At 41.8% G+C, this 13952-nt stretch overlaps 1 protein-coding gene across 1 annotated transcript; it reads left to right on the top strand.

Moving 5' to 3' along the window:
- Nucleotides 1–1728: 1728 nt before the first annotated feature.
- On the top strand, nt 1729–12309 carry PSMB5 (proteasome 20S subunit beta 5). Its single transcript, XM_077789920.1, has 3 exons — nt 1729–2092; nt 7903–8209; nt 11994–12309. Exons 1-3 carry the CDS (start codon nt 1742–1744, stop codon nt 12272–12274), a joined length of 939 nt encoding a protein of 312 aa, XP_077646046.1. The 5' UTR covers nt 1729–1741; the 3' UTR covers nt 12275–12309.
- Nucleotides 12310–13952: the final 1643 nt, after the last annotated feature.

The following is a 13952-nucleotide window of genomic DNA, read 5'->3' as shown; positions in this document are numbered from 1 at the left end:
GGGACTGGGATGAACTGGGAGGGACTGGGAGGGACTGGGAGGGAACTGGGACAAACTGGGAGGGGTTTAAAGGTCACTGGGAGGGAACTGGGAGGGACTGGGAGGGAACTGGGAGGGAACTGGGAGGGAACTGGGAGAGAACTGGGAGGGAACTGGGAGGGAACTGGGAGGGACTGGGAGGGACTGGGAGGGACTGGGATGGACTGGGATGGACTGGGACGAACTGGGACAAACTGGGAGGGGTTTAAAGGTCACTGGGATGAACTGGGAGGGAACTGGGAGGAACTGGGAGGGACTGGGAGGGAACTGGGAGGGAACTGTGATAAACTGGGAGGAACTGGGATGAACTGGGATGGAACTGGGATGGACTGGGATGAACTGGGAGGGACTGGGAGGGGTTTAAAGGTCACTGGGAGGGACTGGGAGGGAACTGGGAGGAACTGGGAGGGACTGGGAGGGGTTTAAGGGTTACTGGTTTGAACTGGGATGAACTGGGAGGGAATTTGGGGTTACTGGTTTGAACTGGGAATGGGTTTGGGGTTACTGGGATGGACTGGGACAAACTTGGCGGGTTTTTGGGGTTACTGGTTTGTACTGGTTTGAACTGGGAATGGGTTTTGGGGTTACTGGGATGAACTGGGAATGGGTTTGGGGTTACTGGTTTATACTGGGAATGGGTTTTGGGGTTACTGGTTTGAACTGGGAATGGGTTTGGGGTTACTGGTTTGTACTGGGAATGGGTTTGGGGTTACTGGTTTATACTGGGAATGAGTTTGGGGTTACTGGTTTATACTGGGAATGGGTTTGGGGTTACTGGTTTGAACTGGGAATGGGTTTGGGGTTACTGGTTTGAACTGGGAATGGGTTTGGGGTTACTGGTTTGAACTGGGAATGGGTTTGGGGTTACTGGTTTGTACTGGGAGGGAGTTTGGGGTTACTGGTTTATACTGGGAATGGGTTTGGGGTTACTGGTTTATACTGGGAATGGGTTTGGGGTTACTGGTTTATACTGGGAATGGCTTTGGGGTTACTGGTTTGTACTGGGAATGGGTTTGGGGTTACTGGGATGAACTGGGAATGGGTTTGGGGTTACTGGTTTGAACTGGGAATGGGTTTGGGGTTACTGGTTTATACTGGGAGGGAGTTTGGGGTTACTGGTTTGTACTGGGAATGGGTTTGGGGTTACTGGTTTATACTGGGAATGGGTTTGGGGTTACTGGTTTATACTGGGAATGGGTCTGGGGTTACTGGGATGAACTGGGAATGGGTTTGGGGTTACTGGTTTATACTGGGAATGGATTACCCCGCCACTCTCACCCCAAATTTCCCAAATTCCCCCAATTTTACCCCAAATCCCCTCCCAAAACCCCCAAAATTTCATTTTCCTCCCAAAATCTCCCAAAATTTCCAAATTTTTACCTCAAAAATCTCCTCGGGCCTCTCCTCCGACCCTGCCAAATGTCCCCCCCAAAAAACTCCCATTTTCCTCCCCAAAACCCCGTTTTTTTTCCCCAAAACCCCTCCCCGCCGATGAACGGCTTAAAATATTTTAATTCCGCCTTCCAATTTAACCAAAATTCCCATTTTTCGCCTCATTTTTTAACGCTTTAATTCCCGTTTCATTTCGCCCCCCCTCCCCTCGTCCAGTCATGCCCTCAACCAAAATGGCGGCGGCGCCTTTTTGTGCTTCCCGCCTTGCCCTCAACCAAAATGGCGACAACACCTTCGAGCCGTCCTGCGCATGCGCCGCCGCCATTTCGCAGCGTTTGCGCCTTGCCCTCAACAAAGATGGCGCCCGCGCCCGCTTCACCGCCGCCATTTTGTGGGCGCCCATTCCCCCCCTCCAGAATCCAAGATGGCGCTCGCCAGCGTCCTCCGTGCGGAGCTCTCGGAATTTTCCCCGAATTTCCCCAAAAGTTTCCCCAAGAGATTCCTGGAGGATTTTGCCGAGGATTCCGAGGGGATCCCCGAAATCCTGAGGGATCCCCCGGGTCCCCCGCGGGTTTTGGCGGCTCCGCCGTGGGGGTTGGAGGCGGAGCCGGAGGGGCTCGGGCTGCACATCCTTCACGGCACCACGACTTTGGCTTTTAAGGTGAGGGCAAATGGCCGCAAAGTTCCTTTCCTGAGGGGGAAATCGCGGCTGGGGAGGGTAAAATTCATTTTTAGGGGAAAAAATGGAGGTTGGGGAGGATAAAATTCATTTTTTAGGGAAAAAAAATCGAGGTTGGGGAGGGTAAAATTCATTTTAGGGGGAAATAATCGAGTTTGGGGAGGGTAAAATTCATTTTTAGGGGGAAAAAATCCAGGTTGGGGAGGGTAAAATTCATTTTTAGGGGGAAAAAATCGAGGTTGGGGATGGTAAAATTCATTTTTAGAGGGAAAAAAAATCGAGGTTGGGGATGGTAAAATTCATTTTTAGGGGGAAAAATCCAGGTTGGGGAGGGTAAAATTCATTTTTAGGGAAAAAAATCGAGGTTGGGGAGGGTAAAATTCATTTTTAGGGGAAAAAATCGAATTTGGGGAGGGTAAAATTCATTTTTAGGGAAAAAAATTGAGGTTGGGGAGGGTAAAATTCATTTTTAGGGGAAAAAATTGAAATTGGGGAGGGTAAAATTCATTTTTAGGGGAGAAAATTGAGGTTGGGGATGGTAAAATTCATTTTTAGGGGGAAAAATTGAGGTTGGGGAGGGTAAAATTCATTTTTAGGGGGAAAAATCCAGGTTGGGGAGGGTAAAATTCATTTTTAGGGGGAAAAAATTGAGTTTGGGGAGGGTAAAATTCATTTTAGGGGGAAATAATCGAGTTTGGGGATGGTAAAATTCATTTTTAGGGGGAAAAAATTGAAGTTGGGGAGGGTAAAATTCATTTTTAGGGGAAAAAATTGAAGTTGGGGAGGGTAAAATTCATTTTTAGGGGAAAAAAATCTAGTTTGGGGAGGGTAAAATTCATTTTTAGGGGGAAAAAATTGAGGTAGGGGAGGGTAAAATTCATTTTTAGGGGGAAAAATTGAGGTTGGGGAGGGTAAAATTCATTTTTAGGGGGAAAAATTGAGGTTGGGGAGGGTAAAATTAACTTTTAGGGGAAAAAATTGAGGTTGGGGATGGTAAAATTCATTTTTAGGGGGAAATAATCGAGGTTGGGGAGGGTAAAATTCATTTTTAGGGGGAAAAATCGACGTTGGGGAGGGTAAAATTCATTTTTAGGGGGAAATAATCGAGGTTGAGGATGGTAAAATTCATTTTTAGGGGGAAAAATCGAGTTTGGGGAGGGTAAAATTCATTTTTAGGGGGAAAAAATTGAGGTTGGGGATGGTAAAATTCACTTTTAGGGGAACAAAATCGAGTTTGGGGAGGGTAAAATTCATTTTTAGGGAAAAAAAATCTAGTTTGGGGAGGGTGAAATTCATTTTAGGGGGAAATAATCGAGGTTGGGGAGGGTAAAATTCATTTTTAGGGGGAAAAATTGAGGTTGGGGAGGGTAAAATTCATTTTTAGGGGAAAAAATTGAGGTTGGGGAGGGTAAAATTCATTTTTAGGGGGAAAAATTGAAGTTGGGGAGGGTAAAATTCATTTTTAGGGGAAAAAATTGAGGTTGGGGAGGGTAAAATTCATTTTTAGGGGAAAAAAATCGAGTTTGGGGATGGTAAAATTCATTTTTAGGGGAAAAATTGAGGTTGGGGAGGGTAAAATTCATTTTTAGGGGAAAAATTGAGGTTGGGGAGGGTAAAATTCATTTTTAGGGGAAAAAATTGAGGTTGGGAGTCAAAAAATTTCATTTTAGAACCAAAAGTTTCAGGTTTGGAGCGAAATTCCTGTCTGGGAACCTCAAAAATTCCATTTTAAACCCAAAAATTCCATTTAGGACCCAAAAATCGCAGCTGGGACCCCAAAAATTCCATTTTGGACCCAAAAAATTCAATTTTGAACCCAAAAATTCCATTTAGGACCCAAAAATCGCAGCTGGGACCCCAAAAATTCCATTTTGGACCCAAAAAATTAAAATTTGGACCCAAAAATTGCAGTTTTGGACTGAAAAAATTCCATTTTTGGAGGAAAAAATTCAATTTTTTGGACTTAAAAATCGCAGGTGGGAGCCAAACAATTCAATTTTGGACCCAAAAATTGCAGCTGGAAGCCAAAAAATTCAGGTTTTGACCCAAAAATTCAATTTTCGGACCCAAAAATCACAGGTGGCGCCCAAAAAATTCCATTTTGGACCCAAAAATTTCATTTTGGACCCAAAAAATTCAATTTTCGACCTAAAAAATTGCAGCTGGGAGCCAAAAAATTCAGGTTTTGACACAAAAAATTTCAATTTTGGACCCAAAAAATTTAGTTCTGGACCCAAAAATTGCAGCTGGGGGGAAAAAAGGGGAAAACAGTGAAAAATGGAGTAAAAATGGGATTTTAGGTTAGAAAATGAGGGGAAAATTGGGAAAAACGGGATTTTAGGGGAGAAAAACAATGGAGAAAATCGGGTAAAAATGGGATTTTAGGGAGAAAAAAACATGAAAAAAATTTGAGAAAAAACGGAATTTTCGTGGCAAAAATGGCGTGAAAAATAGAGAAGAAAATGGAACTTTAGTGGGAAAAATGGTAAAACATTGGAGAAAAAACATGGAATTTTAGCGGGAAGAATGGCGTGAAAAATGGAGAAAAAAATGGAATTTTAGTGGGAAAAATGGTGTTAAAAATGGAGAAAAAAAAGGAATTTTAGTGGAAAAAATGTGGCAAAAAATGGAGAAAAAAATGGAATTTTAGTGGGAAAAATGGAGTGAAAAATAGAGAAAAAAATGGAATTTTAGTGGCAATAATCGAGTAAAAAATGGAATTTTAGTGGCAAAAATGGCGTTAAAAATGGAGAAAAAAATGGAATTTTAGTGTTAAAAAGGTTGTGAAAAATGGAGAAAAAAATGGAATTTTAGTGGCAAAAATGGCGTGAAAAATGGAGAAAAAATTGGAGTTTTAGTGGTAAAAATGGAGAAAAGAATAGAATTTTAGTGACAAAATTGGTGAAAAATCAGAGAAAAAATGGAATTTTTGTGGTAAAAATGGTGTTAAAAAGGGTGAAAAAAATCAAATTTTAGTGGTAAAAAATGGAGGAAAAAATGGAATTTTAGTGGTAAAAACGGTGTAAAAATGGAGGAAAAAAATGGAATTTTTGTGGCAAAAATGGAGAAAAAAATGGAATTTTTGTGGTAAAAGTGGCGTTAAAAATTGAGAAAAAAATGGAATTTTAGCGGTAGAAATGGCATGAAAAATGGAGAAAAAGAATTTTCGTGGCAAAAATGATAAAAAATTGGAGAAAAAATGGAATTTTCGTGGTAAAAATGGATAAAAAAAATGGAATTTTAGTGACAAAAATGGCGTGAAAAATGGAGAAAGAAATGGAAATTTTGTGTTAAAAAAGTTGTGGAAAATGGAGAAAAAAATGGATTTTTAGTGGGAAAAATGGAGAAAAAAATGGAATTTTAGTGGGAAAAATGGAGAAAAAAATGGAATTTTAGTGGCAAAAATGTCTTGAAAAATAGCAAAAAAATTGGAATGTTAGTGGGAAAAATGGAGGAAAGAATGGAATTTTAGTGGTAAAAATGGCGTGAAAAATGGAGGAAAAAATGGAATTTTAGTGGCAAAAATGGAGTAAAAAATGGAGTTTTTGTGGTAAAAATGGCGTTAAAAATGGAGAAAAAAATGGAATTTTTGGTGGTAAAAATGGAGTAAAAAATGGAATTTTAGTGGTAAAAATGGCGTTAAAAATGGAGGAAAAAATGGAATTTTAGTGGTAAAAATGGAGAAAAAAGTGGAATTTTAGTGGTAAAAATGGTGCAAAAAAAAGCAGGAAAAAAATGGAATTTTAGTGGGAAAAATGGAGAAAAAAATGGAATTTTCGTGGGAAAAATGGCGTTAAAAATGGAGAAGAAAATGGAATTTTTGTGGTAAAAAATGGAAAAAAAAATTGAGTTTTAGTGGTAAGAATGGCTTTAGAAATTGAGAAAAAAAATGGAATTTTTGTGGTAAAAATGGCGTGAAAAATGGAGAAAAAAAGGAATTTTAGTGGTAAAAATGGAGAAAAAAATGGAATTTTTGTGATAAAAATGGCGTTAAAAATGGAGAAAAAAATGGAATTTTAGTGGCAAAAATGGAGTAAAAAATGGAATTTTTGTGGTAAAAATGGCGTTAAAAATGGAGAAAAAATGGAGAAAAAAATGGAATTTTTGGTGGTAAAAATGGTGCAAAAAATGGAGGAAAAAATGGAATTTTTGTGGTAAAAAATGGAGAAAAAAATGGAATTTTAGCGGTAAAAATGGAGAAAAAAATGGAATTTTCGTGGTAAAAAATGGAGAAAAAAATGGAATTTTAGCGGTAAAAATGGAGAAAAAAATGGAATTTTAGTGGCAAAAATGGAGTAAAAAATGGAATTTTCGTGGTAAAAATGGTGAAAGAAATGGAATTTTTGTGGTAAAAATGGAGAAAAAAATGGAATTTTTGTGGGAAAAATGGTGAAAGAAATGGAATTTTTGTGGTAAGAAATGGAGAAAAAAATGGAATTTTTGTGGTAAAAATGGTGAAAAAAATGGAAATTTTGTGGTAAAAATGGTGCTAAAAACGTGTAAAAACTGCTAATTTCAATCCGAAAACGCCCAAAATTCCCATTTTTTCCCTTTTCTCCCTTTCAGACCCCTCTGGTCGTGACGGTGGCGGTGGACTTGTGCGCCACGGCCGGCGCCTACATGGCAGGGAAATGGGGAAAAATGAGCGAAAATGGGAAAAATGGGATTTTAGTGGCAAAAATGGCTTTAAAAATGGAGGAAAAAATGGGATTTTAGTGGTAAAAATGGTGCAAAAAATGGAGGAAAAAATGGAATTTTAGTGGTAAAAATGGAGTAAAAAAGTGGAATTTTAGTGACAAAAATGGCGTTAAAAATGGAGAAAAAAAAAGGAATTTTAGTGGCAAAAATGGTGAAAAAAATGGAATTTTTGTGGTAAAAATGGTGCAAAAAATGGAGGAAAAAATGGAATTTTTGTGGTAAAAATGGAGTAAAAAAGTGGAATTTTAGTGGCAAAAATGGAGAAAAAAATGGAATTTTTGTGGTAAAAATGGTGTGAAAAATTGGAGAAAAAAATGGAATTTTCGTGGTAAAAATGGAGTAAAAAATGGAATTTTTGTGGTAAAAATGTCGTTAAAAATGGAGGAAAAAATGGAATTTTAGTGGCAAAAATGGAGGAAAGAATGGAAATTTTGTGGTAAAAATGGCGTTAAAAATGGAGGAAAAAATGGAATTTTAGTGGCAAAAATGGAGTAAAAAATGGAATTTTTGTGGTAAAAATGGTGCAAAAAATGGAGGAAAAAATGGAATTTTTGTGGTAAAAATGGAGTAAAAAATGGAATTTTCGTGGTAAAAATGGTGCAAAAAATGGAGTAAAAAATGGAATTTTTGTGGTAAAAATGGTGTTAAAAATGGAGGAAAAAATGGAATTTTTGTGGTAAAAATGGAGTAAAAAAGTGGAATTTTAGTGGCCAAAATGGAGAAGAAAATGGAATTTTTGTGGTAAAAAATGGAGAAAAAAATGGAATTTTAGCGGTAAAAATGGAGAAAAAAATGGAATTTTTGTGGTAAAAATGGTGCAAAAAAAAGCAGGAAAAAAATGGAATTTTAGTGGTAAAAATGGCGTGAAAAATGGAGAAAAAAAATGGAATTTTAGTGGTAAAAATGGAGAAAAAAATGGAATTTTCGTGGTAAAAATGGAGAAAAAAATGGAATTTTTGTGTTAAAAAATGGAGTAAAAAATGGAAATTTTGTGGTAAAAATGGTGCTAAAAACGTGTAAAACCTGCTAATTTCAATCTGAAAACCCCCAAAATCCCCATTTTTCCCCATTTTCTGTTCTTTTCTCCGTTTCAGACCCCGCTGGGCGTGACGGTGGCGGTGGACTCGCGCGCCACGGCCGGCGCCTACATCGCCTCGCAGGCCGTGCGCAAGGCGGCGCCGCTGGGCGGGCGCATGCTGGGCACCATGGCGGGCGGCGCCGCCGACTGCGCCTTCTGGCAGCGGCTGGTGGCGCGGCAGTGCCGCGTGCAGGAGCTGCGCAACAAGGAGCCCGTGTCGCTGGCCGCCGCCTCCAAGCTGCTGGCCAACCTCGTCTACCAGTACAAGGGGCTGGGGCTCAGCATGGGCACCATGCTCTGCGCCTGGGACAAGCGCGGCCCCGGTGAGTACAACCCGCAAAAATCGCCTTTTTTCGGCTCAAAAATCACGTTTTATACACATAAAAAATCGTGTTTTTTAGGCTCAAAAATCACATTTTATACACGTAAAAATTCACATTTTTTGGCATCAAAATTCACATTTTTTGGCATCAAAAATCACATTTTTTTGGGTCAAAAATCGCATTTTTTGGCACCAAAAATCGCATTTTTTAGCACCAAAAATCGTGTTTTTTCGCATCAAAAATCGCACTTTTTTGGGTCAAAAATCACATTTTTTCGGCATAAAAAATCGCATTTATTGGCCTCAAAAATCGCATTTTTTGGCATCAAAAATCGCATTTTTTTGGCACCAAAAATCGTGGTTTTTGGCACCAAAAATCGTGTTTTTTTGAATCAAAAATCACACTTTTTTGGCTCAAAAATCGCATTTTTTTGGGTCAAAAATCACATTTTTTGGGCTCAAAAATCGCATTTTTTGGCACCAAAAATCGCATTTTATTGGCACCAGAAATCGCATTTTTTTGGGTCAAAAATCGCGCTTTTTGACATCAAAAATCGCAATTTATTTACATCAAAAATCGCATTTTTTTGGCTCAAAAATCACGTTTTTGCACTCAAAAATCGCAATTCATTGGGGTCAAAAATCGCGATTTTGGAGCCTAAAAAACGCCCACCCAAAATGGCGGCGGGAAGAGCGGAAATAACGGCGCGTGCCAGCACTCAAAATGGCGGCAGCAGAACCGGAAATAACCACAGTGCCAGCACTCAAAATGGCGGCAGCAAAACCGGAAATAACCACAGTGCCAGCACTCAAAATGGCGGCAGCAGAACCGGAAATAACCACAGTGCCAGCACTCAAAATGGCGGCAGCAGAACCGGAAATAACCACAGTGCCAGCACTCAAAATGGCGGTGGTTGCCAGTAGAAGCTGCCCGTCCCCAAAATGGCGGCGGCAGCAACGGAAATAACAGCGGGTGCCAGCACACAAAATGGCGGCGCATTTTTTCGGCATCAAAAATCGCGTTTTTTAGGCTCAAAAATTGCATTTTATTGGGCTCAAAAGTTGCATTTTCTTGGGTTCAAAAATCGCATTTTTTGGGCTCAAAAATGGTGTTTTTTGGGCTCAAGAATCGCGTTTTATTCACATCAAAAATCACATTTTTTGGGCTCAAAAATCGCATTTTATTGCGCTCAAAAATCGCATTTTATTTACATAAAAATTCACAATTTTTTGGCTCAAAAATCGCATTTTTTTGGCTCAAAAATCACATTTCTTTGGGTTCAAAAATCACATTTTATTGGGCTCAAAAATCACTTTTTTTGTCTCAAAAATCACATTTATTGCACTCAAAAATCGTAATTTATTGGGTTCAAAAATAACATTTTATTCACGTAAAAAATCACATTTTTTTTGGCTCAAAAATCACATTTTTTGGCATCAAAAATCGCGTTTTTTGGGCTCAAAAATTGCATTTATTGGGCTCAAAAATCACATTTTGTACACGTAAAAATTCACATTTTTTTGGCTTCAAAAATCGCAATTTATTGGGCTCAAAATTCACATTTTTTTGGCTGAAAATTCACATTTTTTTGCCTCAAAATCCGCATATTTGGCCTCAAAAATCCGGGACTTTGGGGTCAATTTTTGGGGAATTTTTGGGTCAATTTTGGAGATTTTGGGCTGAATTTGGGGAGTTTTGGGGTCCATTTTTGCTGAAGTTTTACCATAAACTCACTAGCCACGCCCCCAAACTCACTAGCCACGCCCCCAAATTCACTAGCCACGCCCCAAAATCACTCGCCGCGCCCTCAAACTTGGTAGCCACGCCCCCAAATTCACTAGCCACGCCCCCAAATTCAATAGCCACGCCCCCAAATTCACTAGCCACACCCCAAACTCGGTAGCCACACCCCCAAATTCATTAGCCACGCCCCCAAATTCAGTAGCCAGGTCCCAAATTCACTGGCCACGCCCCCAAATTCACTGGCCACGCCCCCAAACTTGCTAACCACGCCCCCAAATTCACTAGCCGCACCCCCAAACTTTGTAGCCACGCCCAAAAATTCACTAGCCACGCTCCCAAACTTGATAGCCACGCCCCCAATTCACTAGCCACGCCCCCAAATTCACTAGCCACGCCCCAAATTCACTAGCCACGGCCCCAAATTCACTAGCCACGCCCCAAATTCACTAGCCACGCCCCAAATTCACTAGCCACGCCCCAAATTCACTAGCCACGCCCCAAATTCACTCGCCACGCCCCAAATTCACTCGCCACGCCCCAAATTCACTAGCCACGCCCCCAAATTCACTAGCCACGCCCCCAAACTCGGTAGCCACACCCCAAATTTGGTAGCCACACCTCAAATTCACTCGCCACGCCCACAAAGTCACTCGCCACGCCCCAAACTCACTAGCCACACCCCAAATCTGGTAGCCACACCCCAAATTTGGTAGCCACACCCCAAATTCACTCACCACGCCCCAAATTCACTCGCCACGCCCCCAAATTCACTAGCCAGGTCCCAAATTCACTAGCCATGCCCCCAAATTCACTAGCCACGCCCCAAATCTGGTAGCCACACCCCAAATTCACTCGCCACGCCCCCAAATTCACTCGCCACGCCCCCAAATTCACTAGCCACGCCCCCAAATTCACTAGCCACACCCCCAAATTCACTAGCCACACCCCCAAACTTGGTAGCCACGCCCCCAAATCTGGTAGCCGCACCCCAAACTTGCTAGCCATGTCCCAAATTCACTCGCCACACCCCATATTTGCTAGCCACACCTCAAATTCACTCGCCACGCCCACGAACTCGGTAGCCACGCCCCCAAATTCCCTAGCCACGCCCCCGAACTTGGTAGCCACGCCCCCAAATTCACTCGCCACGCCCCAAACTCGGTAGCCACACCCCAAATTCACTGGCCACGCCCCAAACTCGGTAGCCACACCCCAAATTCACTAGCCACGCCCCCAAATTCACTAGTCATGCTCCCAAACTTGCTAGCCACGCCCCAGATTCACTCGCCACGCCCCCAAATTCACTAGCCACGCCCCAAATTCACTCGCCACGCCCCCAAATTCACTAGCCACACCCCCAAACTTGGTAGCCACACCCCAAATCTGGTAGCCACGCCCCCAAATTCACTAGCCACGGCCCCAAACTCAGTAGCCACACCCCAAATTTGGTAGCCACGCCTCCACATTCACTAGCCACGCCCCAAATTCACTAGCCACGCCCCCCAACTTGCTAGCCACGCCCCAAATTCACTCGCCACGCCCCCAGATTCACTAGCCACACCCCCAAATTTGGTAGCCACACCCCAAACTCGGTAGCCACGCCCCCAAACTTGGTAGCCACGCCCCAAATTCACTCGCCACGCCCCCAAATTCACTCGCCACGCCCCAAACTCACTCGCCACGCTCCCAAATTCACTAGCCACACCCCCAAACTTGGTAGCCACACCCCAAATCTGGTAGCCACACCCCAAATTCACTCGCCATGCCCCAAATTCACTCGCCACGCCCCCAAATTCACTCGCCACGCCCCAAATCTGGTAGCCACGCCCCAAATTCACTCGCCACACCCCCAAACTCGGTAGCCACACGCCCCAAACTTGCTAGCCACGTCCCCAAATCTGGTAGCCACGCCCCCAAATTCATTCGCCACGCCCCAGATTCACTCGCCACGCCCCCAAACTCACTAGCCACGCCCGAAATCTGGTAGCCACACCCCAAACTCGGTAGCCACGCCCCAAACCGCCCCTCCTCTCTCCCCCAGGGCTGTACTACGTGGACAGCGAGGGGCAGCGCGTGGCCGGCGCCGCCTTCGCCGTGGGCTCGGGCGCCTCCTACGCCTTCGGGGTCCTGGACCGGGGCCTGGCCGAGGCCCCCGGCAGCGAGGCGGCCGCCTGCGGCCTGGCGCGGCGCGCCGTCTACCAGGCAGCGCGCAGGGACGCCTACTCGGGCGGCAGCGTGCGCGTGTTCCACGTGGGGCCCGAGGGCTGGAGGGAGGTGTCCCACGACGACGTGGCCGACCTGCAGGACATCTACGGGGAGTGACGGGAGATGGAAAATTAAATGGGGAATAAATGGGATTTAAATGGGGAATAAAGAGAGTTTGTGTGGTGTTTTATAGGGGGGTTTTATGGGGATTTTATGGGGATTTTTGGGGGTTTTTTGGGATTTTTTTGGGGATTTTTTGGGATTTTTTTGGGATTTTTTCGCAATTTTTAAGGATTTTTTAGGGATTTTTTTAGGGATTTTTTTGGGATTTTTTGGGATTTTTTTGGGATTTTTTGGGGGTTTTTTTGGGATTTTTTAGGGATTTTTTGGGGATTTTTTTGCAATTTTTAGAGATTTTTTACGGTTTTTTTAGGGATTTTTTGGGAATTTTTTGGAATTTTTTAGGGGTTTTTTGGGGATTTTTTTGTGATTTTTTTGGGATTTTTTAGGATTTTTTAGGGATTTTTTTGGGGATTTTTTGGGAATTTTTTGAGATTTTTTTGGGATTTTTTTGGGATTTTTTCGCAATTTTTAGGGATTTTTTAGGGATTTTTTTGTGATTTTTTGGTGATTTTTTTGGGATTTTTTAGGGGTTTTTTGGGATTTTTTAAGGATTTTTTCGCAATTTTTAGGGATTTTTTAGGGATTTTTTCTGGGAGTTTTTGGGAATTTTTTGAGATTTTTTGGGGATTTTTTTGGGATTTTTTCACAATTTTTAGGGATTTTTTTGGGATGTTTTTGGGATTTTTTCGCAATTTTCAGGGATTTTTTGGGGATTTTTTGGGATTTTTTTGGAATTTTTTCGGGATTTTTTCAAAATTTTTAGGGATTTTTTTTGGGATTTTTTTGGGATTTTTTCGCAATTTTTAGGGATTTTTTAGGGATTTTTTAAGGATTTTTTCGGGATTTTTTCGGGATTTTTTGGACCTTTTTTGGTGATTTTTAGGACATTTTTTGAAGGTTTTTTGGGGTGTTTTTGGTCTGTTTTAGGGTTTTTGGCAGCGTGCGCGTGTTCCACGTGGGGCCACAGGGCTGGAGGGAGGTGTCCCACGACGACGTGGCCGACCTGCAGGAGATCTACGGGGAGTGACGGGAGATGGGGAATAAATGGGGAATAAATGGGATTGAAAGAGAGTTTGTGTGGTGTTTTATACGGGGGGTTTATGGGGATTTTATGGGATTTTTTGGGAATTTTTTGAGATTTTTTGAGAATTTTTTAGGGGTTTTTTGGGGGTTTTTTTGGGATTTTTTCGCAATTTTTAGGGATTTTTTAGGGATTTTTTTAGGGATTTTTTGGGGATTTTTTGGGATTTTTTTGGGATTTTTTGGGGGTTTTTTTGGGATTTTTTGGGGATTTTTTGGGGATTTTTTTGCAATTTTTAGAGATTTTTTAGGGTTTTTTTAGGGATTTTTTGGGGATTTTTTGGGAATTTTTTGAGATTTCTTTGGGATTTTTTTGGGATTTTTTCGCAATTTTTAGAGATTTTTTAGGGATTTTTTTGGGGATTTTTTGGGGATTTTTTGGGATTTTTTTGGGATTTTTTTTGGGATTTTTTCACAATTTTTAGGGATTTTTTTGGGATTTTTTTGGGATTTTTTCGCAATTTTTAGGCATTTTTTTTGGGATTTTTTTGGGATTTTTTCGCAATTTTTAGGCTTTTTTTTTGGGATTTTTTTGGGATTTTTTCGCAATTTTTAGGGATTTTTTTGGTGATTTTTTGGGATTTTTTTGGGG

Source organism: Lonchura striata, chromosome 39, assembly GCF_046129695.1.
Source record: "Lonchura striata isolate bLonStr1 chromosome 39, bLonStr1.mat, whole genome shotgun sequence".
In the NCBI taxonomy this organism is placed as follows: domain Eukaryota; kingdom Metazoa; phylum Chordata; class Aves; order Passeriformes; family Estrildidae; genus Lonchura; species Lonchura striata.
Note: the sequence above shows the minus strand (reverse complement) of the source record. Positions and strands in the feature narration are given on the sequence as shown.